The sequence below is a fragment of the Tinamus guttatus genome, unplaced genomic scaffold (assembly GCF_059628265.1).
Source record: "Tinamus guttatus ecotype Peru unplaced genomic scaffold, ASM5962826v1 Tinamus_guttatus_pri_ptg000503l, whole genome shotgun sequence".
Lineage (NCBI taxonomy): Eukaryota > Metazoa > Chordata > Aves > Tinamiformes > Tinamidae > Tinamus > Tinamus guttatus.
The window spans coordinates 2156763-2180600 of NW_028289037.1; the positions used below are offsets into that span (position 1 = coordinate 2156763).

At 42.9% G+C, this 23838-nt stretch overlaps 1 protein-coding gene across 4 annotated transcripts in view; it reads left to right on the plus strand.

The window, feature by feature from the left end:
• Nucleotides 1-17577: 17577 nt before the first annotated feature.
• Nucleotides 17578-23838, plus strand: part of GLCCI1 (glucocorticoid induced 1) — a 49800-nt gene continuing 43539 nt past the window's right edge. For all 4 annotated transcript variants that reach the window (XM_088533474.1, XM_088533475.1, XM_088533477.1 and 1 more), the window contains exon 1: nucleotides 17578-17977. In XM_088533474.1, coding sequence (XP_088389600.1) covers nucleotides 17578-17977 — 400 coding nt within the window. The remainder of the gene's footprint in view (nucleotides 17978-23838) is intronic.

Consider the following 23838-nt stretch of genomic DNA (forward strand, 5'->3'; position numbering starts at 1 on the left):
AGTGTTGTGGCTACAAAATGGCTACATAAGCAACAAAAACTTAATTACTAAAATAAAAAGTATATACAAGATTGTAGAAATCAAATCATTCAGTGTATGTAAAGAAACCTTATATAAGTGTTTGGTAAATCAGATCCCAGAAGATGAAAATAGAAGTCATGCTAGAACTGCATTTACGTGGCACTTTCATAGAACACAGTGAAGCAATATTGTAAGTCTGTCTGTGCTTCTGCACGATTGCACTGCTACCATCATCCTCCCACACAAATGTCTAGTTCCCCTAAACTCTTCCCTGCCTCCAAAAACAAAATGGTAGCAAAGAAATGATCCTGAGAGGACTGAAAATAGGGATCTGCAAAGTGGAGCCTATAGAAAATTACCATGAGCAATGTATATTAAAAAATATTTTTAAAAGGCTTACAAAATCGGAGAGTAGTTTGATCCTCAAATCACTGCTTTATAAATAAGAATAACAAACTAATAGGCAAGTAGAACAGGGCCCAAGTCTGGATCCCGTTAGAGAATTCTCCTAAATTGCTATTTACATATTTGGACATCAAACTGTTAATAGAACAGCACTCTCCAGTATGGGTTTCCAATTTCCACTTTATGAATTTTTGTCAACATAACTTCCTGTAGTCAGACGCTTATTCTTTCAGTGCCAGTCTTCTTCCCTAAAACATTTAATTGAATGTTAACGTTGTGCAGAAGCTCCATGCTGATGTTTTGTTGAAATGCACTGCCAGAGCTCATCCTGATGACACTGTTGTGATTTCTTATTATATTAATGCTCATAAGCATGTGAAACCTTCTCACCAAAGGCTTATCCTCTGAGCCTTTAATTAAACACATTAATAGTCATTGAACAATTAAAGTAGGTTTTCATTAGACACAGTTGGTATGTTGCTATGAGAAGTGGTACAGTTAGGTGTCCTGTGTACTGACACAGGATTTAATTTACAGAAGCCATGCTGGGAAAAAAAAAAATCAAATCAATAACAGTTTGGCTAAAGAAAAAAAAAATAGAATACAGTGCCTCATAGATTGAGGCACTAAGGTGTTCTTCTTGCCTATTATTCTTAATATGCAACCATCATCATACAACTTAAGCAGAATTCATGAAGCTGCCAAGCTGGAGGAAGATTATTGATCTTATTAGAGGTGTAGGAGCACCAGACTGAGGAGACAGGACCTTCAGAGAAAAGAGAAAATAGGAGCCTCTGAGGAAGCCAAAACGACCAAAGAAACCTCATGTTGATTTAGCGTGCAGTTTCACAACTGCAAAATCCAGGAACATTTCTCCCCTTAGATAAGAAGCCTGAAAGCCTAGGCACTCCTGCCCCTTGTTGAGTGTCTTAACCTCTTTCCCTGTAACTTCCAAATATGCCAAGTATATTCCAGGGTGGCAGAGCCCTGGAACAGGCTGCCCAGAGAGGTTGTGGAGTCTCCTTCTCTGGAGATCTTCAAAACCTGCCTGGATGCCACCCTGTGCCCTGTGCTGTACGTGTCCCTGCTGGAGCAGGAGGGTTGGACTAGGTGATCTCTAGAGGTCCCTTCCAACCTCAGCCACTCTGTGATCCTGTGATTCTTTCTTGAACTTCATGAACAACATTATAATTAACTTTGCAGACACAATTTCTTCTTTGGCTAATCCTGTGCCGTGCCACTGAAAACAAAGGAGTGGCATAGGTGTAACTGGAATGGGAATTCAAAAATTGGAGATTGCACAGATGTTACTGATGGCCTAATTTGACTAACCCAGCTAGTACTAACACACACAGAAAGAAGCCAGTCACACTTTTGTATCAGGCAAATTATTTGCTATATTTATAGAAATCATTGGGTGATAACAGTGAACTGGAGCTGTGCAAGTGATTTTTTTGATCAGTTGCCAAACTGACAAAATTAATTACAAATAAAAGTTGTTTAGACTGACCCAAAATACTTTTTTGTTTGATGAAAAGAAAAACTGAAAAAGTCTCAATTTGAGTAAGTCATTCCATTTGATGGGAAAAACTACATGTTTTATTTAGGTGCATTTGTAATAAAAGAAGAAGAATCAAAATGCTGAACTCACAAGAGGTTTGGAGCAGCGGGTTCTCCTCTAACAGCTGTGAGGTCAGGCTGCTTCATCCAGCAACACAGCAGAACCTGGATTAAGTTCCCTTCCCAACCCAAGGAGAAGTCAGGACACTTTGGAGGATTCCCCTAACCTGCTCAGGATGTTTGGAGGTCAATCTCCCTCAGTTTCTCCTGTTTTCACTGTTCCAGCCCACTTTCACATAAGATGCGTAATAAATATTAGGTCAGGAGGAGAGAATGTCTACCCCTCTAAATCACAAACTTATGCTTCCAGCTCTCACTTTTTCTGTTGAAGGGACAAAGAGACGGAGAGAATGGAGGTAGAAGAGACCCAGGCTCCTGCCTCCTTCCTCCAACCAAGGAGGGCAGAAGAGTTGGCATCTGACACGTGCAGGATGACCCCGAGGTTCTCCAGACTTCCACCCTGCTGCTTGGAGCCCAATTCCAGGGAGTGGGACAGCTGGATTCCCTGCTCTGGGCAGTATTTAATTACATATACAAAGCAGAACAGTATCAAGGGGAGGCACTGAGGACTCCACCCAGGGAAAACTAATAACATGATAATTAGAGGCTTGGTATAGGTAGGAAAATAAAATTTTGAATTAAAAAAATCTCATGAAGAGGACATGTCTTAAATATACATCTCCCACGCTTTACCTAGTTTGAGTGCCAGGTATTGCATCAAAAGGCAATATCATTTCCTTTTCATCCTCTAGCTTTATTTATCCAGGAATAAAGTCAGCTGAAACTATCTGGCAAATCTAATCCAAATTATAGTGGTGGGGGGGTGGGATCTGAAACTAGTAGTTTCAATAATTACCATAGTCAGCTAAAACATTCACCCAGCTTCCAAGTGAGCATCACTACGGCATTCTCACAGCACACCCGTGCAGGCAGGAACTTCGGGCTAAACTGGAATTCGCTTTAGCTTTCCACAACGGGTGAAAATTAAAACTTAGAAACGGCAGGGAGTAATACAGGTCCCTTGGCCAGCAACCACGCTGTTGATAACAGCGACAGGCAGCTGTTGCGATGTGTGTACGAGCCACCACCAGGCACGCTGAAGCACTCTGGGAGGTTCGCTCCCACTGCAGAGGGTGCACGGTCTGCCTGGCTTCAGCAAGCAGCGCAGAGCTGGAGGAACTGGCTGCTGTGAGGAATCCTTCCTCGCTCGCTGCTCCTTCTACGGATTGGTGCTTTGCCACATTGCATTATCATAGAATCGCTATGGTTGGAAAAGGCCTTCAAGATCACCAAGTCCAACCGTAAGCCCTTCAACACCGTGTCTGTTAAACCATGTCCCCAAGGGCCTCAGCTACACGTTTCTTGAACACTGCCAGGGACCACTTCCCTGCGCAGCCTGTTCCAATGCTTCACCACTCTTTCCATGTAGAAACATTCCCTAATATCCAACCTGAATCTCCCCCGGTACAACCTGAGGCCGTTTCCTCCGCGCTCCTTTCCGTGCCGTATCAGGGAGCTGCTCGTCTGTGGGAGGAACCACTTCCCCCTCTTGTTGATAGTGTCAAGGATTTTTCCATAACTGATATTCTGGATATGACTGTAAAAATATCAGTGATTCTCTCCAACCTGTCAAGGTGCCTCTGGCTGGCAGCACAAGCCTCTGGCCTATCAGCCGCTCTTCCCAGTTCAGCATCATCTGCAAACTTGCTGAGGGTGCATTTGGTCCCACCATCCAGGGCATTAACAGAGGCTAAACAGCGCTGGCGCCAGTGCTGACTGCTGGGGGACACCACTGGTGACCACCCTCCACCACCACCCTCTGCGCCCAGCAGTGCAGCCAGTTTTTGGTCCACCTCACTGACCACCTCTCTGTTCTTCATCAGCTTATCTACGAGGATGTCATGGGAGACAGTGTCGAAAGTCTTCCTAAAGCCAAGGTAAGCACCGTCCCTTGTCCTCCTCTCGTTGACCAAGCCCCTCATCTCATTGCAGAAGGCTGTCAGGTTGGGCAAGCGTCATTTGCTCTTTATAAATTCATGCTAACCACTAGCACTGCTATAAGCACTCCCTTTTCTCTTTGTCTGGATGAACGAGGTGCTATGCTGGAGTAGAAGGAGGGGCACAAAGTGATTCTGTGTTTTCTTGGCAGTAGAGCTGGTTTAACTGTCAGTGACTACAAGAGGTGGCTGTGAAACACAGCTGTGCTAGAGTGCTGGGCTAGACCTGTGCTATAAAGGGATCATCTAACACAAGGAGATCCTCAGAAAAGCTGGACTGATAACAAACTAAATGAAGCCAGTAGGCAAACACAGAAGGTCTACCTATCGCAAACTTCTAAAACTGAGATACATATATTAGCACTGCACTCAGATGTCAGTGATACCAGTCCAATGCATTCTGATGCTTGGATCAAAGGATCAAACTGAATATGTTAGGAGGTATTAGAGTTTCTAAATAAATTGCTTAAAATGTTATTGCAAAAGGTAAATCAATGTGATCTTCGTTCTCATAAACTTGATACTCACTCCTTAAGCAGTGGCTTATATGTAAGAATCTCATACAGCTTTTCAAATTGTCGAGTTTTTCTACAAAACCAATAGCAATTAAAATTCTTTGTATGCACATAACGAAGTGGCACATTTTAGTGTTACCGCACTTGTATGTACGGAAAAAAAGGGCTATAAAATACTGAAATCTGAATTTTGTAAACTGCTAGATAGGAAGTCATAAACGGAAACTCTAATCTGGAGAGTTTAGCCCCTGAAAGCAAGAAGCTGATTTAACTTGCTGTTTTAAAGTTCTACCAGATGGAACATTCCAGCTGTTAGCACTATAGATTGGACAAGCTGAGCTACCACATGTTTTCTACATATTTCTGATTACCGTTCCTGCTAAAATTTAGGAGCAAGAAGCTTATTTTGTAGATATGGAAGAACAATAAATCAGATTCGCAAATGACTTCTAAACACCAGACGAACACACTGCTTTTCCAGTGGTAGAGTTTTGTCCATCGCCAGTGGCGTGTTGCTCATCACACTGCCCGTGAGGAAGCAGGGACATGCCCAGGAGCTGGCAACACATTAGCAAAAGTGGATCTCAACTCCCGTTAAACACAAGAATAAAACTTCCATAAGTCTTCGATCTCTCTGTGGTAACTCCAGTATTTTTATACACTAGGGAGTAATATCTTTGAAAAATCATCTTGTTCTCCTCCACATGTGCTTTCCTGTGTAACTGAAGACAAAAATCCACAGTTGTTTACTACAACTTCCCCACACAAACCCTTGACAATGTTTAAATTTAACCATCCTATATGACTGAGGATCTTAATATCATTCACACTTAAAACATGAAGCAGTTTTTTTTTCTTTTTAGATATTTGTGACATTGATTTAAGTAATGACTTCTCCATTTTTATGTTCTAAAAATAGACAGTAAAGCTACCATTAATTCCCTGCTAAAATCACGTTTACCTCCTGCTTTCTTCTCACTGATGTTAGAAGTTCTCCTCCAAAGATCTGATCAACAAACCCATATTCACTTTGCTTTCATCCGCTCCCCCACTTTTTCTTCTCTCTGCCAGTCACTTCTCTTGGCAATTCTTATTAGATTTTCTTCCACCCTCTCCTCTTTTCCTAATAATCCTCTAATTTTTATTTGCCTTTTTTCTTTTTTTTTGACTTGTTATTTGTCTTAACTCTTCTCCCCTGCTGGTGACATTATTGACCATACCCTGACTCTAATGTTTTGTCTTCTCTTGACTCTTGTCTCTGTCTTTTTCTAGTTCCTTTTTCAAATCATTGCCGATTCCCTAGCTTTTCTTTCAGTAGCAGATCTTGGCCCTGGCTTTCTCTTTCAATAGAGATCTCACCAGATTTTTACCTCTTTTTTTTTTTTAGTGCGTTCTCTTAGGTGATGTCTTGTGATTGTCTCATTTCAACTGTCGTATCTACATGTGATTCCTCCCCTTTTATTATACACTTCTGCCTACACTTGAGCCTAAAATGTTGATGCCAAAATCAACCTCCTGAATTGTGCTGTGATTTATCAGCTATTCTTTGTATCCTTTCCTGGCATTCCCATTTACTGCCATTTTGAACCCAAATTAGTGGAGTCCACAGAACAGTCAATTCAGATGTTATCTTCTATCTTACTGTGCAGCTCTTTGTTCAGAGCTGATTATGCCATTTTCAATTGCCCAAGTATCTAGTCCTCTCAAAAATGCTTTCATACCCTTATTTCAGGCCTTCTTGTATAAAATGCTGTTCCCAAAACAGCATGTAAAAACACTACTCAGCCTTCCTTGAAAGCTATCTTGAAACTCACTTCTCTCATGATGTATTCAGGAAACAGAGAATTCATATGGGCCTGGGACACTTTCATTTTCAGACTTTTTATATGTATATATATATGTAGTTTATACTAAATACAAAGTCTCATATAACTTCATTCTTTCTCCCACTCTCCTCTAATTTGTTACTTTAGTTTGTCCTGTGTATAAGTGCTTTGATATTAAAAACAGCTTTAAGTGTTTTTTGTGTGTGTGTGCAGCAATCAGTGCAACATTCCAGGACCTCAAAAATGGCAGTACTTTTTTCTTTATTTTTTCTTATTTATTATTTTTTTTAAAACTCTAGCCTAATGACATTGATGAAATCTCCAAAACAGATATTCTCGCTGGCCACCTCTAGCAGCACATACACAACAGTAAGAGTCAGTGCTATACCTTTTTCAATAGCGTAATAGGAAATAAAGTTCAGGAGGAATAAAATTCAAACATGTCAAACAGTTTGAGGCACTAACATCATGTGTCATGTCAGCTCACTTCATTGCATTAAAACAGTGTAAAAATGTAGTGTGAAAACCAAACATACGCAGTACCACACAGCCCAGGTCAATTAAAATATTTTCATTAAAATCATCTTGTCATAGACAAGAGTTTCGCCCATATTTTTAGAATAGTCATTGTTTACACTGGAACACAAATACAGATAGATAGAGATTTCCACTGCTGCCAGTCAGTATATATTAGAGGAAAAAAGGGATGGAGAAGTACTTATGTTCTGTGTATGTGCAATGCCAGACATAATAGGCTCATGATTAATCACTTAGTCACTGAGCTGCTATGATAGTAAACGGGAAAAAACAGATCAATTAAAAAAGACTGGGAAATATTTCAAATTTAATTTCTTAATGGTTTAGGAATCCAAGGTCATCTCAGATTCAGGGAATTCTAATCTTTTATAAAACTCAAGTCCACTCAGCTGCATAATGTGCAAATCATTTCAGGAGAATTCGGTAGGAAAGGTGATATGAAAGCACAAGTAGTTAACCACCGTTGCAGCTGACTGAACATTTTGTTTATTCTCTAACCATATTCTGCTTCAGGAGTCTGCACCACAACTAATTAACTGTAATGCTTTATAATTGTATAAACAGAATATATAATAGATCTGTCTGATATATAATTAATTCTGCCCTTAAGGAAAGCTTTTATAAGTCAAACCATGTGCTCTTTGAGAATTGCCTCTTTATGTTCACACTTAGAAGGTGTATTTCTTTACTGGCAGAGCTTGGGGAATGTTCTAGAAAATAATGTTCGTTAGGGCAGCCCAGGTGTTTTCTTGCAGGACTGACTATGCAGACACATCTCCGAGGCTGAGGTGGCTGCAGCTGCCTCTGTTCCTTCCTTTTTGCAGCCAGCAGTGAGGAAAGGGGCTTCTGGGCAGAAATGTATCCGATTTTTAAAAATCAAGCTCTCTTGTTTGTTCTCATGCAGTAGTTATTTGTTTTATCTTGGCTTTTGTCCTTACTTTTTGTGTGTGTGTTGTTTTGTATATTAAATCTCATCAGCAACCTTGTTATTGCTTTGTGGACCTCTAAGACCAGAAAACACACAAACCAAAGACCATAAATAACATAGATATTTCCCTGATTCTGGGTTATGATCCACTAATAAGCACAGTTCAGTGGGGTTGGAGGATCACTCCTGCCTTAGGTCTGATGTGCCTGTCCTTCCCACACAAAGTGCAACTTTGCAACCAGGATTCAGCAGACCTGTGGGATCAGCCTCCCAACTTCATCCTCGGAGGAAGGCCCTGCCTCCATCAGGTGGGAGAACAAACACCATCCACCTCTAAGAACCATTCAAGTAAAGGAGTGGAAGTGCCCAGCTGACCTGACCTCTGGACCTGAGCTTTGTGTGTTGCCAGCTGTGACTGGTACCAGAGTCTTAAAACACCAAACTTAGCAGAGTTGATTCAGTTTAGTGAAAGACTCCATCAGATTCAGTTTTCAAACCAAACATCTCAGCATAAGAGGCTAATGAGGGCCAGCAGCCATCCTAGCACCAGGAAATGCCCAGCTACTTATGGGGCTGCTGACATTCTAGGTGGACATCCATTTCCAGGGGCCACCTTGCCTTGGGGCACTGGCACTCCTTTTGGATATCTTATGCATAAATGATTAAAGAAAGTAACATCAAGAAAAATCTTTTGTGAAAGAGACCAAAGAGCAGAGGACTTCTGGATGTAGTGACCCTGGCCTGGAGGCACAAGGCCACATCATGATCCTTTGGAATGAGAACTGAGACCTTCCTGAAGTCTGAGGACACCACTGGGAGGGCTGGCATTGCAGGCAGTCTAGATCCTTCTTACCAAAAATGCTTCTGCATCCAAGAAGGATTTGGCAGAACTGGCCCCAATTATACAAACAGAGATGTAACCTCACAGTTTGGGGAGTTGTCTGTGTCAGCCTTGTGCCCTCTAAATCAGCTTTACTGAGCACCTCAGAACAAAACATCCCATGTCTCTGGGGAGCTTGGAGGTGATTTATTAATTGGCTTCCAAACCTTTTGAGGTAACTTTAAAAAAAAAGTAACAAGCAATTTCTTCTTCCATTGCTTTCTCACCCACAAACAGCCACTTTGGGATTCAGAACTGTTTTCTGTCCCCTTGTGAGCTAAGAAATCGTAAGAAAATTATTTTTCCTTTCTCCTTTCCAAAATTAGGAGATATAGCTTCTACCGTCTATCCTTGCAAGATCAAGTGCACTTCTTACTCTCCTTCTCTATACTTTGTATGATGAGGTATATATTCTTTTTCAAAAAACATTTTCTCCACCAGTAGTGCAGTTAAAATGAAGTAGCTATATCTCAAGCCTGTTGGAAATCAAGTGTGCCCATATGTACCTGGCTGGCCAGTTCAAATTTGCACATGACAAGCTTGGAAATAATTTCTTAAAGTAATGTGTGAGGGTTTTGTCATTTAAGACTGTGGAGAATCTGAAGAAAACACCCAAAAGATGAACTTCATTGGAAATGTCCTCATCTCTGAAAGACAGAGCTTTCTTTCTGGGCAAATAGCACATAGAGATTTGCCAAGTAACACTCCACTTTCCAAGGAGCCATAAATCTCAGATTAGTCTCAAGAGTAGGAAATATTGAAATAATGTTGTTCTTGATTACAGGCAAGACCGTAACAGCTCTGACTGGTAGTGATTTCATAATTATGGTTGTTTACAGACGCGTTACTGCTGTTCTTATGCAAAGGGCTTATTTGTTTCTTTCTATGAGTCTACCGGATTCCACCAGGGACCGAAAGCAGACCGTGCCAGCACACAGCTCCTCAGCTGTCCTCCTCCGAGCCCCGGCACTCATGCAGAGCCTTCAGCAACAGCACCCGAGGTGGCTGGGCCTGAGGACTTCCTTACAGTCTGTATTCTATGCTCAGTCTATATTCAGCAAACACTGTCATCACTGAATCACTACAAGCCCTTTTTCCAAAAGGATCTTGAATTTCGGCCCTTCTTGAGGTCCCTGTCTTGCAAATAAAAGTTTTAGGTCACAGGGCAAGGGCTGAGTTTACTCATATTTACTACAGTATTTTTACAGCAAGGACAAACACAGCAATGAACAACAGGGAAAAGACTATAGTCCATAACATTGTCCATCTTTTCTGCTACTACAGAAAAGCTCTATTAACTCAGTTAGTCCTCCCTCAGTCAATGAAAAAAAAAAAGAAAAAAAAAAGAAAAGAGAAATCATGTCTTACAATTTATTCCTCAGTGATTTGTTTATTTGGTATTAAATGACTCATGGAATAAGGTTTCCACCTCTCCCCTTGGGAGATTATCCCAGCTGCTGAAACTTGCTAGCAGTTCCCTTTCCTTTGTCTCTCCTTTAATGATGTCTAAGTTTTTCATCCTATTTTAGTTTGCGATGTAAAGGCTGCAGAGGAAATTCACATCCCCAAACTTGCTTTTAAATGCATTTAAGGCTGTGACACGAAATCTACAAACCCAAGGGAACGGGCAGTTAGAACACAAATCATATATCTCACTCAAATGCTATGGCACCTCGATACATGCTGTTCAGCTAACTGCACACCTCCTTGTTTTCAGTTTGTTCCTTAGCGTTATGTAAGTGCATTTTTATTGTATGGAAATTAGGCTAATTGTGATAGCCTGTTTCATAGCTGTCACACCAACAGACCACGTATAAACTAAATATTTGTTCCACAGACAAACACATATTACCTAACTGGAAATAGCAATTATTTCCAGCACTTCTTTTCAGTAATTCAGCTCCATGTTGTGGCCCTGTGACTTGCTGTACACACAGAACTTCTCAGAATGGAATATACTTATTGACAGCACATAGGTTATGCAGCAGGAAAAACTAAAATTCTTTAAAAAAATGTGTCTCTTTAATGCATTTTATTCTTACCACGCTACAATAACCGTTTGTCACGAGATGCTCTCATGCTCTGAACGTGCAGGAACAGCATGTTTGCCTCCTGATCGTGGTTATGGAGTACCTCATGTCACTCAATAGCATCCCATTTGGCTGGGAAAGGAGCGGTGATGACAAGCTCCAAAGAAAGTTCTGTGCTGCTTGTCGTGCCTGTGAGAAAAGATGGTAGCAAACAAGGCTTCATTTGTGAGAAAATGTAGAGAGGTAGAAGGAATCCAGAGAGGGCCTCTCTAAAATGCAGATAAGAGTTCCCCAAACCTCAGATTTGCCTTTTAAATCAGCACTGTCAGATGTATGCTTATTAACAACATACGAACCCAGCAGCTAGGCCATGTTTGTGTTAGGGGCTTGCATGATTAATGCAGTTCGAAGGAGAACAAGAAACAATCAGATACGAACCAAATCAAGAAACCTTAATGGACAAGTGTTAGGGCCGCACTATCAGGCACTTATAACTGATTTGACAGATCATAACGACTTCAAATCTACCTTGTTAAAGCTCATTTGAATGTAAAATGCCGCATGAATCAAAGTATAATATAGCACTTCTGTGTTTTCTTAACCATCTTAGAAAGGTTATAGCTCATATGAAATGGTAACTTTTCTACCTTTCTTTATATTTGGTATGATTAGTAATAAATATAAGCAAGAATATAAAGACACTGACATTGCTACTGGTGTTTGTTGTTTCATCTTTTCCATTCAAAGCACTGTTCCAGTATACATTAACATAGAGTGCCTCACCTACACTGAAAACATAATTTGCCTCCTCACAGGTTTTTCTATGATGTAGCATGTAACATGAAGTGCTGCATTATTTAGCTGTTATTATTGCCATGTTACAGACAAGAACCTGGCAAGAAAAATCGAGGTGAAAAATACCAGAGGCGCCCATTACTTTTAAACACCTCTTCTTATCAAAGTACATGGCACTTTGTACCGTTTTGTTAGTTTACTGCACATTGCCAACAGCTTCACTCTGGTGTTCAGCTCTCCTGCAAATTTGGCCTCAAGTGTCCTCATCCTGAGGCCTCGAGTGTCCTCATGCTCTGCAAATGGAAACAAACACACAAACAACCAAAAACAAACAAAAACCCTGCTAAACCCCCCAGCTGCTCCTGTGAACTACCTCCAGCCTGTGCCTTCCTAGCCCCTGCTGTTCCAAATTAGATTTTTTTTCCAAATAATCAACTGGAGAAAGTGGGTAGAGATGGTGATTGAGCCGAGTGATCACAGTGAGGAACCTTCAACGGGACCTCAGGCTAGAGAAAACACAGCCTTTCATGGGGAAAGTTTTGACGTGTTTGACTTGTTAGCTAAGGGAAAGCTTTGAATTGAGTTACTTGCACCTATAGATAGAAATGAAAACTTTTAGAGGAATTAGGATCCTTTTTTTTTAGAGGAAAAAAAAAAGGACTGGTGATTTTAGCTGTGAGTTAAATGACTACCTTTATGTTAAATCAAAATGCCTAAGGAATATACAATTCAAAAGCTCCAAGTGGCTGGCCTACTTTCCTGAAGAAGGAGAGAAGCAGGAGATGTAGCAGCAGGTTTGACTCCAGAGGAGATAAGATTTTACTATAACAAAAGCAATGGCACCTTAATGGGCAAGTTCCAGTTTAACCGAATTATCCAGAAGAAAAAAAAAAAAAGGGGAAAAAAAAGTTATTCAAAATGGTATTCAAATTTATTAAGGGAAAATCTTAGGGTTCCTCTTCTGTTGTTTCCTGGCTTGTCTGTTATGCAATCCTTATTCAAAGCCACGATCCACCTCATGCATTGACAGAAGTAGGATGACAAGTAGCATTTGACTAAAAAGGCAGCACTGTAATGCCTGCCTGGTGAAATTCCATGGTAAACTTATTTCTGAAATATCCTAGTTTGTGAGTGAATTCTAACTCAACTCATTACAAATGCTGTTTGACTCCACAGATCTAACATTGTTTTAGCGCTTTGGCTTCATGCCTTTTTTTCCCATTTGCAAGAAAACAAAAGACTTGAGGAAAAAAAAAAAGTCTATCACATTTGGTACCTAAACTGGGTCGTCAACAGCACCGAGAGCAGTTTCTGCAGCTGCTCTGCTAGAAGGCCTGGCTCTGCCCGTGAGAGAAGAGATGGCTTCAGCAGTGCGTTTCTCTTGGAAGATAATATGTGGAAGAGACTTGAAATTCATCAAGAGGTAGAAGTTTTCTAAGTGGGTTGAACGTGGAAGCAGAAGTTTGTTTTTGTCAGCATTTATCTGTCCTATTTTCCTTCTGCTCCAGTCCTTTTACCTCTGGCCCTATTCCTCACTCCTCTGCATTTCACCTGAACTCCTTGGCTCCAACCTCTTCTCTGGTGAGCGTCAACAAAAAACAGTGCCACAACAAAAAAAAGGTGCCACAACAACAACCTGGCGGCAGCAGCAGCCCTGGAGAACTCCGAGGCCTAATTGCAAAGTCCCAGGAAACCTACAGAGAGCTGTCAGCTGATCTGAGGGGATCACATCTGTGCGATTTAACCTTCTGGAGTCGCAAGGAGATGGAGTGCGCTTGACTCCAAAGAACAATATTATGTTTTCTACTCCACATCGGAATCGGAACGGCTGCGAAGCAATCACCCGGAGAAGCAGTCTGCACACACTAATATCACCACTATTTTAAACAGCAAACATATTTCTAGATCTGAACCTTTGCCAGATTTTATGTTGGAGCCCTGGGAATAGCTATCACTCTCATTCCTGACCATACGAGCTGTAGTTGGAGACTGACAAGTGTATCTATCTGGGCCAAATTTTATCATTTGAGAGCTGCACCTTGGGTTGTTCTAGTCTTCTCCTGCAGCTAATGTTATCTAGTTGTTTATTCCAGAATTTTGTTTTCATACTTCATCTTGTTGTTTCTCTCAGCTCAGATGCAATTTTCTCAATTCTAAGTGCATCACAAATAAGTGAAATACAAGGAATACAAGAAGATAAGCTAAGATAAAGATTTACCTGTTTCTGTTACTATTTTGTGTTAGGCACTATGTGAACATCTTCAGAATAAAGTTGTTTCTCAGTGGGGCGGGCAAAAAGTAGCAAAAAAAGTAGAGATATGGGGAGAGAAAGAGACATTAAAATAACAAAACCAGCATGTAGATATCTGGGCATCATGACTCATCTCCCAGTGTAAGTGTCTTGAAACTAAAGATCTGTCCAGACTTGAAGAGTTTTTGCTCTCTAAAACCTTCTGGGGGAATTAACTGCAGGGACTAGGACTGCGCTCTGTTCAGTGACTGCCTAAACCTACTGGATTCTGCAGCTCACGGCAACCAAGCAGCCCTGAGTCAGCTCCAGAGAAACAAACCCAACTCCACCCATCAAGGTATTACCAAGATCGATAATAAAGGGATACAAGTGGGGAGCTCTGCTCCCTTTTTGCCTGTAGTTGCCTTGCTCCTTGTGTTTCTTTCCTTACGTCCACACTCGTGCTGCAGTACATAATTTCAGTGCTTCCAGGGTGTCTATCCATCCCAGAACTTATTCTTAGAAATAATACTACATATGTCTCCCAAAAGGCTTTACGTTTCACAAGTCAAATTCCCGTTACTATTAGTGTAAGCTCTCCTGAGGACATGGGATCTGACATGATTTTCAAAGTACTTTCTTAGAATGGAAACGAGGGGCAAGACAGATTTGTATGGCTTTTAAAAAGTCTTAAGGCAAACATGGGCATTTGAGAGATGAGAAGATTGTGAGATATGAGCTCCATTTTTGCTCCGATTTCCCTGTTTGTATCTTTTCCTAGCTAGAGAGCAATGGCATTCCCTAAGAGGAGCACTCTGAAACCTGGACCAGAAACTGAAATGAAGCCAGTCAGCAGTGGGCAGGCCACTTTTAGGGAGAAAATCCTCTGCATCTCTTCTAAACCAGATGCCCCTACATCTCCTGGGTGCTCCGTGCTGCAGTGCTGTTACAGTGTGGGCTCTAGTCCTGAGCAGGGCAGCGTTGGAAGTCTTTCCTCTTGGGATGGGGGGTGTGAAGGCTGCCATATGTTAACTGTTGATATGTTGGGTTTGGCTGGAAAAAGCCTCCACTTGCAGTGGGTGATATTTTTAGAGCTTGCTTTCAGGCTATGCAGGCTCTGTGCTCATTTACTTTGGACTGCAAGGTTGTGGCATAGCCCTCAGTTTCTTCAGAAAAGAGAAGTTGGTACCACTAGAGTATTATGCTATGACCTACTGCTTTCAGGTGGCTTTTTCTTTTTAATCATGGGATTACCTTGTCTTCATGCATCTGTTTTTCCTATTCAAATCTTTTTTGTTTTGACGGGCGCGATGGACTTATTTGTGGGGGTGGTAGGGTGTGAATAGCTAAGTTCAGAAGAGTTAACACTGGTTCACCATTACTTTAATCTTGTGAGCTGTACTCTGCCATAGCTGCAACATATTAGCTATTGTCCTAGCCAAAGATGCACCTCAGCTCGGCCAAACCCAAATCATTTTTGCTCTAAAATAAGGCATTACTGTGTCAGCAGCATAATCTGATGAAGCTACAGATCTCGAAAAATTAGAAAAATGTGCTTAGTGTTTAAAATAGTACTGATTTTAGTGTATGCAGACTTCTTCAACAGGTGAATGCTTGCCAGCCATTTTGATTCCAGTGCACTGAAGGAGAACACCTGAAGTAGACGCACTGCGTAAGCGGTGATTCAAGCACGGTGCAAAATCCCAGGGGGGTGGAAATCCCTCTGCCGCCGTCACACCAGCAAACCTCCCTCACGTTAGCAGAAGGCCAGACTCATGGAAAAATACATGGTTGCTGAGTTTTCTTCGGCTTCATTGGTGCAAGTGGCCTTGCTGCCGGAGTGTGCCTTCGTGGGGATGTGAGGTGTATTATGTGAGCCTCTCTGTAACACAACCGTGGTGACTGCGTCACATGATGCCAGCGCAAACAAAGTCTCGTTAACAGCCCATGAATGGATGCATTTTCCTAGAATTCAGCTTCTCCCTGGGCCTATCAGCTGGTCCCCAGGCTACCAGAGGCTAAAGATAGGTATGGGCAGCTTGGCGAGGCTGGCGGCGCAGCGGCCTGGAGCGCGGTACCGGAGAACTGTGCGCGCGGGTGCAAGGGATGCAGCTGGCTGTGACACTGTTACTTGATCATTGATGGCTTCTGTGGCTGTCGAAGTCTGCACCACATAAGGATACAGTACAAATCAGCTTCTTAAATGGCAGCCATTCTTTTTCTATGCATTTTTTTTATGCCTGTACTTTAGATGAGAGGCCCCCAGCCTGGCTTGTTCCAAGAAGCAAGTCTCACTCCGTTTTTCTTTCACCTCCATTAACATCCTATTCCCATCAAGTCCAACATAAACACTGCTCTCTAGATGGACTCTTATCTCTCTGATCTTATAGCCATTTATTTTCCCAGCCATTAAACTACTCATCTTAATCTTTATTTTCTTTTGGTCCTTTGCCTTGTATTATCCATTCAACTTGTGGGAACTCCTTTCTCTGGAATAAAAGCACTCATCTTAACATCAGTGTAAAACTATTTCATTTTCCTTTCAATACTCTCTGAAAAGTGTTTTCTGATATAATTACAAATATATATATAAAAATATGCACAAAATCGTGGTAACTACTATTTGAAGATACGTAGATCTTCTGGCAAAAGCAAAGTGTGATAAAAGCTCGACAACTACATGTGGTTGATGTGAATAAACTCCATTGTGGGTAAATTTGCATTCTGCCCCTGGGCCTTTCCTGGACAGGAGCAGAGCAATCAGGGCATTTCTTCACCCAGGAACTTGCACCTTTGCAGGGTGCCCGCAGGGTTTCCATGTCTCAGGGGGCTCCAGCTCCATGTACCCCCCACCGCTGCGCCCTGCGCCCTCCTCGCCCCGCTCCCGGCCCTGGCAGCAGCGGGAGCACGGGCGGGACGGCCGCGAGCCGCCGGGGAGGCCATCTTAGCCCTCCGCGAGCTCTGTGGGGGCAGGAGCCCCCCGCCACCCCGACGAACAAGGCCGAAGGCGGTCGCAAAACGCGGCCCTTCGCCCCAACACCGGCTGGAGGGCTCGCTGCCCTGCGCTGCCCGCCGCCCGGGCCTGCAGGAGAGCGGAGCTGCCGGGCACAGCGGAGCGGCCCGCGGGCAGCGCGAGGCGACCCCGGCCGCCCCCTCCCGGGCGCCCTCTCTCCCTCCCGCCGCTGCCACATCCCACTTCCCCCGGCCCGCCTCCCTCTCGGCACCGCCCCCCGTGGGGCGGCCGCACGCTCTCATTGGCGGCGAGGGAAGAAGGACAGCCCCGCTGGGCAATGGCGCTTGCGCTAGCGCGGCCCGGGCGGCCAATGGGCGCACTCGGCCCCCGCCCCGTGCCCGCCGCGGCCGGGCGCCGGCGCTGCGCGCTGCCATTCGGCGGCGGGCGGCGCGCGGTGCGGATGGTGCTGCCCGCGGCTCCCGGGTAGCGCGGCCGGCTGCGGACGCTCCCCCCTCGCCTGCCGCCCGCTCCGGCGCTCTCGTGGCCCCCCGCCGCGCGTCGCGCTCAGCGGCGGCGCTCGCTCGTTTTACGATGTGAGCGGCTGCGGCGCCCCCGGTGCCCGCGACGCCGCCGTTGGGGCGGGCAGCGATGGCCGTAGCGTGGCGCGGGAGCGGTCGCCGCTAGGAAGCTCCGCGGGCAGCCGGGCGGGCGGCGCGGAGGCTCCGGCGGGCCGCGAGGCGCCGCTCCCGGCCCGCCCCTTCCCCTCCCCCGCGGCCGGTGCATGCGGGGGGCAGCGCTCGGCCCCCCCCCCTCCGCCGCCACGAGCGAGGCGACCCCGCCATGTCCTCCTCGTCGAGCTCCTCGCAGACGCCCCCCGCGCCCCACCAGCGCATGAGGCGCGGCGCGGCCGGCTCCCCCACGGCCGCCAGCGCCGCGGCCGGCGGCAACGGCGGCGCGGCGGGCCCGAGCCGGCTGCTGCAGCCCATCCGCGCCACCGTGCCCTACCAGCTGCTGCGCGGCGGCCCGCACAGCCCCCCGCGCTGCGCCGCCGCCTCGGTGGGCAGCAACACGGCGCCCGGCGGCGGGCGCAGCGGCAGCCCTCCGCCGGCGCAGCCCAGCGCCACGCCGCCCTTGGCCGAGGCGGCCCGGGGCAAGGGCCGCCAGCGGCGCTCGCCCGACAGCGGCAGCAGGAGGAGCAGCTCGCCCGAGAGACGCAGCCCCGGCTCCCCCGTGTGCAGAGGTAACCGCCGGCCCCCTCCCGTGCCCGCAGTCCGCGCGCGGGGCGGCCCCCGCCGCGAGCGACCCCCGGGCCGCGCGCGGGGCAGCGGCGCCAACGGCCGCGCGTTGCGCCGGGGGGCCCGGGGGGCTCCCCGCGGCGCCGGGACCCGCACAGACCCCCGGCGCTGGGGCGCTCCCCGTCTCGCTGCTTGCTTTCCTCTGTTGTTATTATTTTTTAACACCTTGGGTTAGAATTATGTAATGTTTTCTAACACAGACACCAAAGCCAAAAAGGAAACCCCGGTATTGAGCTGCTGGAAAACCGGTGACACCAGCTGTCTGCTTTTGAGATCCTTACTACTGAATACTTAAGACCGTAAAAAATACATTTATATATAGATATATACATATATACTGCCGCCAAAATAGGCCTATAAGGTTTAAATTGTAAAACTGGCTCTTAGCAAGTCTAACTTAACCTGCGTCAGGTTGTCTGTTAAATTATTGAGTGTGTTAAAGTGGCAGTGGCCATCCCCGCCCCCGCCGATCCCTTCAGCAGCTGAATGAATCACACTAAATGCACTTTTTATGTTACCCCGCTGCAGCTCTCGGGTATCGCACATCATCTCTTCCTGCGAGCCCTTTACGTGCTCCCCTCCTGAAGCCTGAGCGTGTTTGTTTCATTTCTGGTTGTCGGTGTACTCTGTAGCCCTGGAATCCTGTTCTCCCCATCCTCCCTCCCCCAGTCCTGCTGAACGCGTAGCAAACCCCGGCAGTCTGTAGCGTTTGTAACTTCAGCAGGTCTGCGTAAGCAGAGTGGTCCTCAGGCATGGGCAGCGTGCTGCGAGCGAGCAAGATGTCACTGCCGCTTACACGAGCAGTTAATTTACCTTGAGTGGTGTTTGTCCTCATGCAGATGACCAAATCTGATTTGTTAGAATCTGAATGGGGATTTTTTTTTAACTTATATCCCCAAAAGATCGCACCTTTATGCAGAAGTTCTTGCATCCTTTAAAATGGAACTACCATGTAGTAGCTTCATTCAAGGTATATTTACAATTCCAATATTCCGATTTTACAGTGGGATGTGCAATTTTACAATGTTCCCATTGCATTTAACAGTTAATGTAGATTTCTCTCTTTCCTTCTTTAACCTTTGGAAAATGCTAATGGAGAACTAGGCAAAACAAAAATTATCGATACGTATGAATTGTGCTAACCGTCAAGGTGATGACGAGTAAATGACAATTCTGGGAATCTGGTGAAAAACATTGTAGTGGTGCAGGATATAAAGATCTACGCTTAAAGTGTACTGAAAAGGCAGGAATGTGGGCAGTTACCTGCAAGCAAGGGAAATACTGCAGAACGCTAAAGGATTTCATTACTGCACATGATTGTTTGTTTGTTTAAGGGAAATTTTAATTTTAGCAAGCGGTTTTGGTGTTCTTCATCTGTGGGCTCTTTTAGCCTTAATAAATCAGGCTATAAATTAGTGCTGAATGACTTTTCCATCATTAAACTTGTTTGAGCCTGCCTCATGGTGAACCACGTTAGCAACGTATACAGTGTGATTTAGTTTCATGAGTGCAGGCTATAAGATCATAAATGGTCCATCAAGGACCAACCCCCCTCCCGACCCAGCAATCTGTATGCGCTGCGAGGAGTTTGTCCCCCCTCCTCCAGGTCCAGCCAGCTGCTGCTGCAGAAGCTGCCGTCCTCCAGCAAATCCTCAATGAATGAATGAAAACAACGTGATCGCCCTAATAATGACCGCACTCACACATGTCAACAGCTTTATTTTTACAGAAATACAGGCACCATTTTCTAACAGGCTAGGGCAGTAGGATACCTTCTTTCTGTGCTGTTGTATATTAAAAGGCTAAAAAAATAAACTCGCCTCAAAATCTGGAGCTATTTTATGCTATTGGGGTATAGTTGGGTGCTGTGGGGCAGGATTTTGTCTTTGTTTTCTTGTTTATTTCCAGCGTTTTAATATGTGACATGTGGCTACTAGAAATGGTGTTTGTAGTGCGTAAAGCAGTAGTAATGTATAGAAAATTGATTGGTGAGGTGGAGGACTGCTGCAGTAATAATGGAGAGCTTGAAAAATGTTCTGTTTTTCAGCCGTGGACCATCTTGCTGCATCTTGTTAAACAATGTGCAACTCTGGCTATTTATAGTTGTTACCACTATGCAAGTCCTGGGGAAGCTACTTGATTTAAGGTTTTTATTTTTGGTTGTGTTTTGTTTTCTTGTCAGTTTTTTAAATTATTTCCCACTGCTATAAAATGAAAGCTTATAGTCTAGGTATAATCCTGTTGTTTTTCTTACCATGCGAGGGATCTGTTTGTCTTTGGCTCTGCATTCAGATTGTTTCATGTGCCTGTGCTGGAAACTGCTTGTGATTCTGGTGAATAGATGTTTTTTTCTTCTTAGGACACCTGCCCCTTCCTCACTTTGCCTTTTTTCTAGAATAGATTCTTTGAATTAAGTATCCTACTAAACTCCTTTGCTGGGAATATTTCAGTGATTTGCCAGCAGTTCTTTTTCTAAACCAGATTCTGTGAAACCACTTCAGCTCTGAGTCCCTACAGGTCAAAGCAGCCACCACTGCAGACATTGACATCACTACTGTGTGAATGAGAGCAGTGCGCTCTGGTGGTTTTTTTTTTTTTTTTTTTTTGACTCCTATCATAAATCCTTTTTTCTTTTTTTTTCTTCTTTCTTTCTATGATGCTGTAAGCTTCTTTTTTTTTCTAAAAAAAAAAACTGAGTATTTTGCTGTAAAACCGAGATTTTAAGTATTTTTTGACAGTTTGTTTTAAGTAAATTTGAGGATTTGTACTTCATAGGATGTCAGTGTTTATATTTGGTCAGTATTGATACTGAATGGATGAGAGATCGCAAATTGTTTCAAGATGCTAAAAAGTAGGGAAAAAGAGGAGTGGCAGGGGGGAACTTGTGATTCTGTAGGATACACTCACTCTCCCAAGTTTATTCCACTCTGCTTTATTAGCATGCTTGCACTTCATTAATAGATGTTTATATTTATGTTCTAGAGGGCTGGCAATGAAATAGGTGTCTCATTGAATACCTCAATTCATGGTTTTCTTGGCGGGAATATGAGTAGACCTCTGATAGCAGAAATGCAGCACTGACAGAATGTGAAGCAGCATGGTTTGTGACAAAGGACAATTCAATAAAAAGGGGAAAGAAAAAGCTTGAACTGATCAAGCAAAACATGTGTTATTCTCTTGTGAACACTTGAGTTTTACCAAAAAAAAAAAAAAAAAAGAACCAAAACATGAAGAGTTGCTTTTTATGGGGATAAAATCAGTAGTTTCTGTTACTATGTAAAGTATCTGGTATAAATGTTAAGAAAATGGATTTCCTGTTTAGTTTTTCTCCAATGTTATATTTTTGTACCAGAAAACTGTAAATGATTTCTATCAATGTTTATATATGAGTCAAGCTCAAATTGCTTTCCTCAAATTCTTTCATTTGTTCTATGTTAGCTGCAATGGTACTAGCTTCATATTTCTTCAAACTTCCATATGTATACTTCATCATATTTTTTTTCTGTTTAAAAAAAAAAACTTTTTAAGGACATTTGGAAATGCTGTAATCAACTTGGCTGTTAGGGGTTCTCAGTGTCTTTTCCTTCCGAAAATAACTACTGGAGTGTTGCCAAAATTAATAAGAGAAAGCAGTTGCAAAAGATGCAAAATCAGTTGCATAACCCAGTTCCAAATAATAAGATGTGTTTCTATTGTAAGGCCAGTAGATAAAAGACTAGTAGAGTGAGGAGTGGGGCAGCAGCATAGCTGCTCTCCAGACTAGTAAGAAATATCAATATTTAAAAATCAAAATTCCGACTTCAAAAGCCAGAACTATTTTAATATCCTGGATTAAAGCCATCCAATATTTTGGCATGATAAGCATTTATACCAGAGATCTTCTTGATCCTTCTTTTATTTCTAACAAATGTAAGGTAAGGAAGTAATTTTTATGACGCTTCCTATTTCCTGATGCTTGAATAATAGCAGTATTCCTATAATTGTATGGCCAAACAGCTTTGTCCCTCTTTCTTCCCAAAATAGCTTGTGTTGGAATATATTATGGTTAAATAATATAATATGCGTAAATAAAAGACATCGGCTAAATTTGAACCAGTTGTCCAGAAGACAAAGAGTTGTTATATATTGTTATTATACCCCTTAAGACTTATTAGGTTTATTAGGCATCATTATTAAATATGCTTCATAACACAAATTAATGAAGCTTCTTTCATCTGTTAAAACAACAGCAGGAAAGAAATACGGAAAGGTACTTTCTCCTTTGAGCTTCCAGGATTTTGTAGTAAGGCATAAAACTCTTAAGAGGATACTCTTTGCTTCACAGGGGAAAAAATCTTATGAAATAGAAACAAATAAAGTATACGTATATACTTTTTTTTTTTACATTTAAATGCAATTATATATACTTTTCTAAAAATACATAACTTTTTTACATTTAAAATGACTACCTGACCTTTGATTCCTATTCTTTGGAAGTAAGCAAATACTACTGTTGGTGCGTATGGCAAAATTTAAGTTACTTGCCAACACTGATGCATGGAAAAACAGGGTTAAAACTGAAGATAGGTTTCTGAAATCTATGGCTTCCATTTTTGTTGTTTTCTTTCCCAAGTTTTGAGCAGGGAATGGGAGCCATGCCTTAACAAACACGAAATATAGGTCAAGAGGATGTGTTGTGTGGAATCTTACAGAAAAGTTAGTGTTTGTCAAAGATAGATTGGTACATAAAGAGCTGGTGGACTTTGCTATATTGCTAAAGTTAACAGTGAAAAGCTACCTATTTTAAAAATATAACTTAGGGTACTATTCTAGATAACATGATGGAAAAAAGAAAAAAAGGTATCAGTGACTGGTGCCAGTAGCTCCCAAGTTTCAGGTCAATCTGGATTTGAAAGGAACAGCTGTAACAGTGAGAAGCCTAGCATGGGTAAGGTATACACTTGTCAGTGTTTCAGTTTAAGTGAATATTTGGAACACTCTTTCTGTGGTCCTTCAGCTAAGTAATTATGTTCATCTGAGGCAGGTAATAGTTTTTCTTCACAGTGGAAAATGAAAGTTTCCATTTAAATCAGTTGGCAATATCTTCAGTAGAGAAATGTGTTGCCATCACTTGACACAGTAGTTTAATTCTCCATGGATTTAGCATATATTCAACAAAAGTAGTTAATATAATAAGATTTAACACATTGACTAACCTTTTTTGAAATTTATCTCTTACTGATGAAAGAAAGGCCTTTGTGGTAAAGATGAATGACCTGAACAATTCCACTACAGAATTGAGATAGTTAAGTGTGTTAATGATCATCATCTTGCTTTAAAATTAATTTTTAAATACATAGTCTCCTCTCTTTTTTTTTTTTTTTCCTCCCCTCACTTCAGCCTCTTATGTAAGCAGTGGTTTAAGGCATTTTCAGGCAAGTAAAATAGTCTGTGTATCTCACCCTTTGAAGGGCTATATCAACAGCAATTTTATCAGTCTAAGAATACCTCCTTTTCTTTCTGCAACCATTTTGAAGATGTAGGCAACTGCAAAATGAAGACAGTTGGAGATTGCAAGGAAGAAAATTGAATGTCTGCGTTTAATAATCACTTAAAAATTCTAAATGTGAATTCATTTCTTCCAAAAAATTAGATTGTTCTTCGATTACACCTTATTCATTTCTGCTGATTTGACTCCTGAGTTCTCCATCACTGATTCGTGTGATGACTATTTTTAATTCAGAAATTAAATCCTGAAGCTTGGAAATAATTTATAAGTGCTGAAAAGGATCACAGTTTGAATCTTCTGCAGTATGGATATCACACA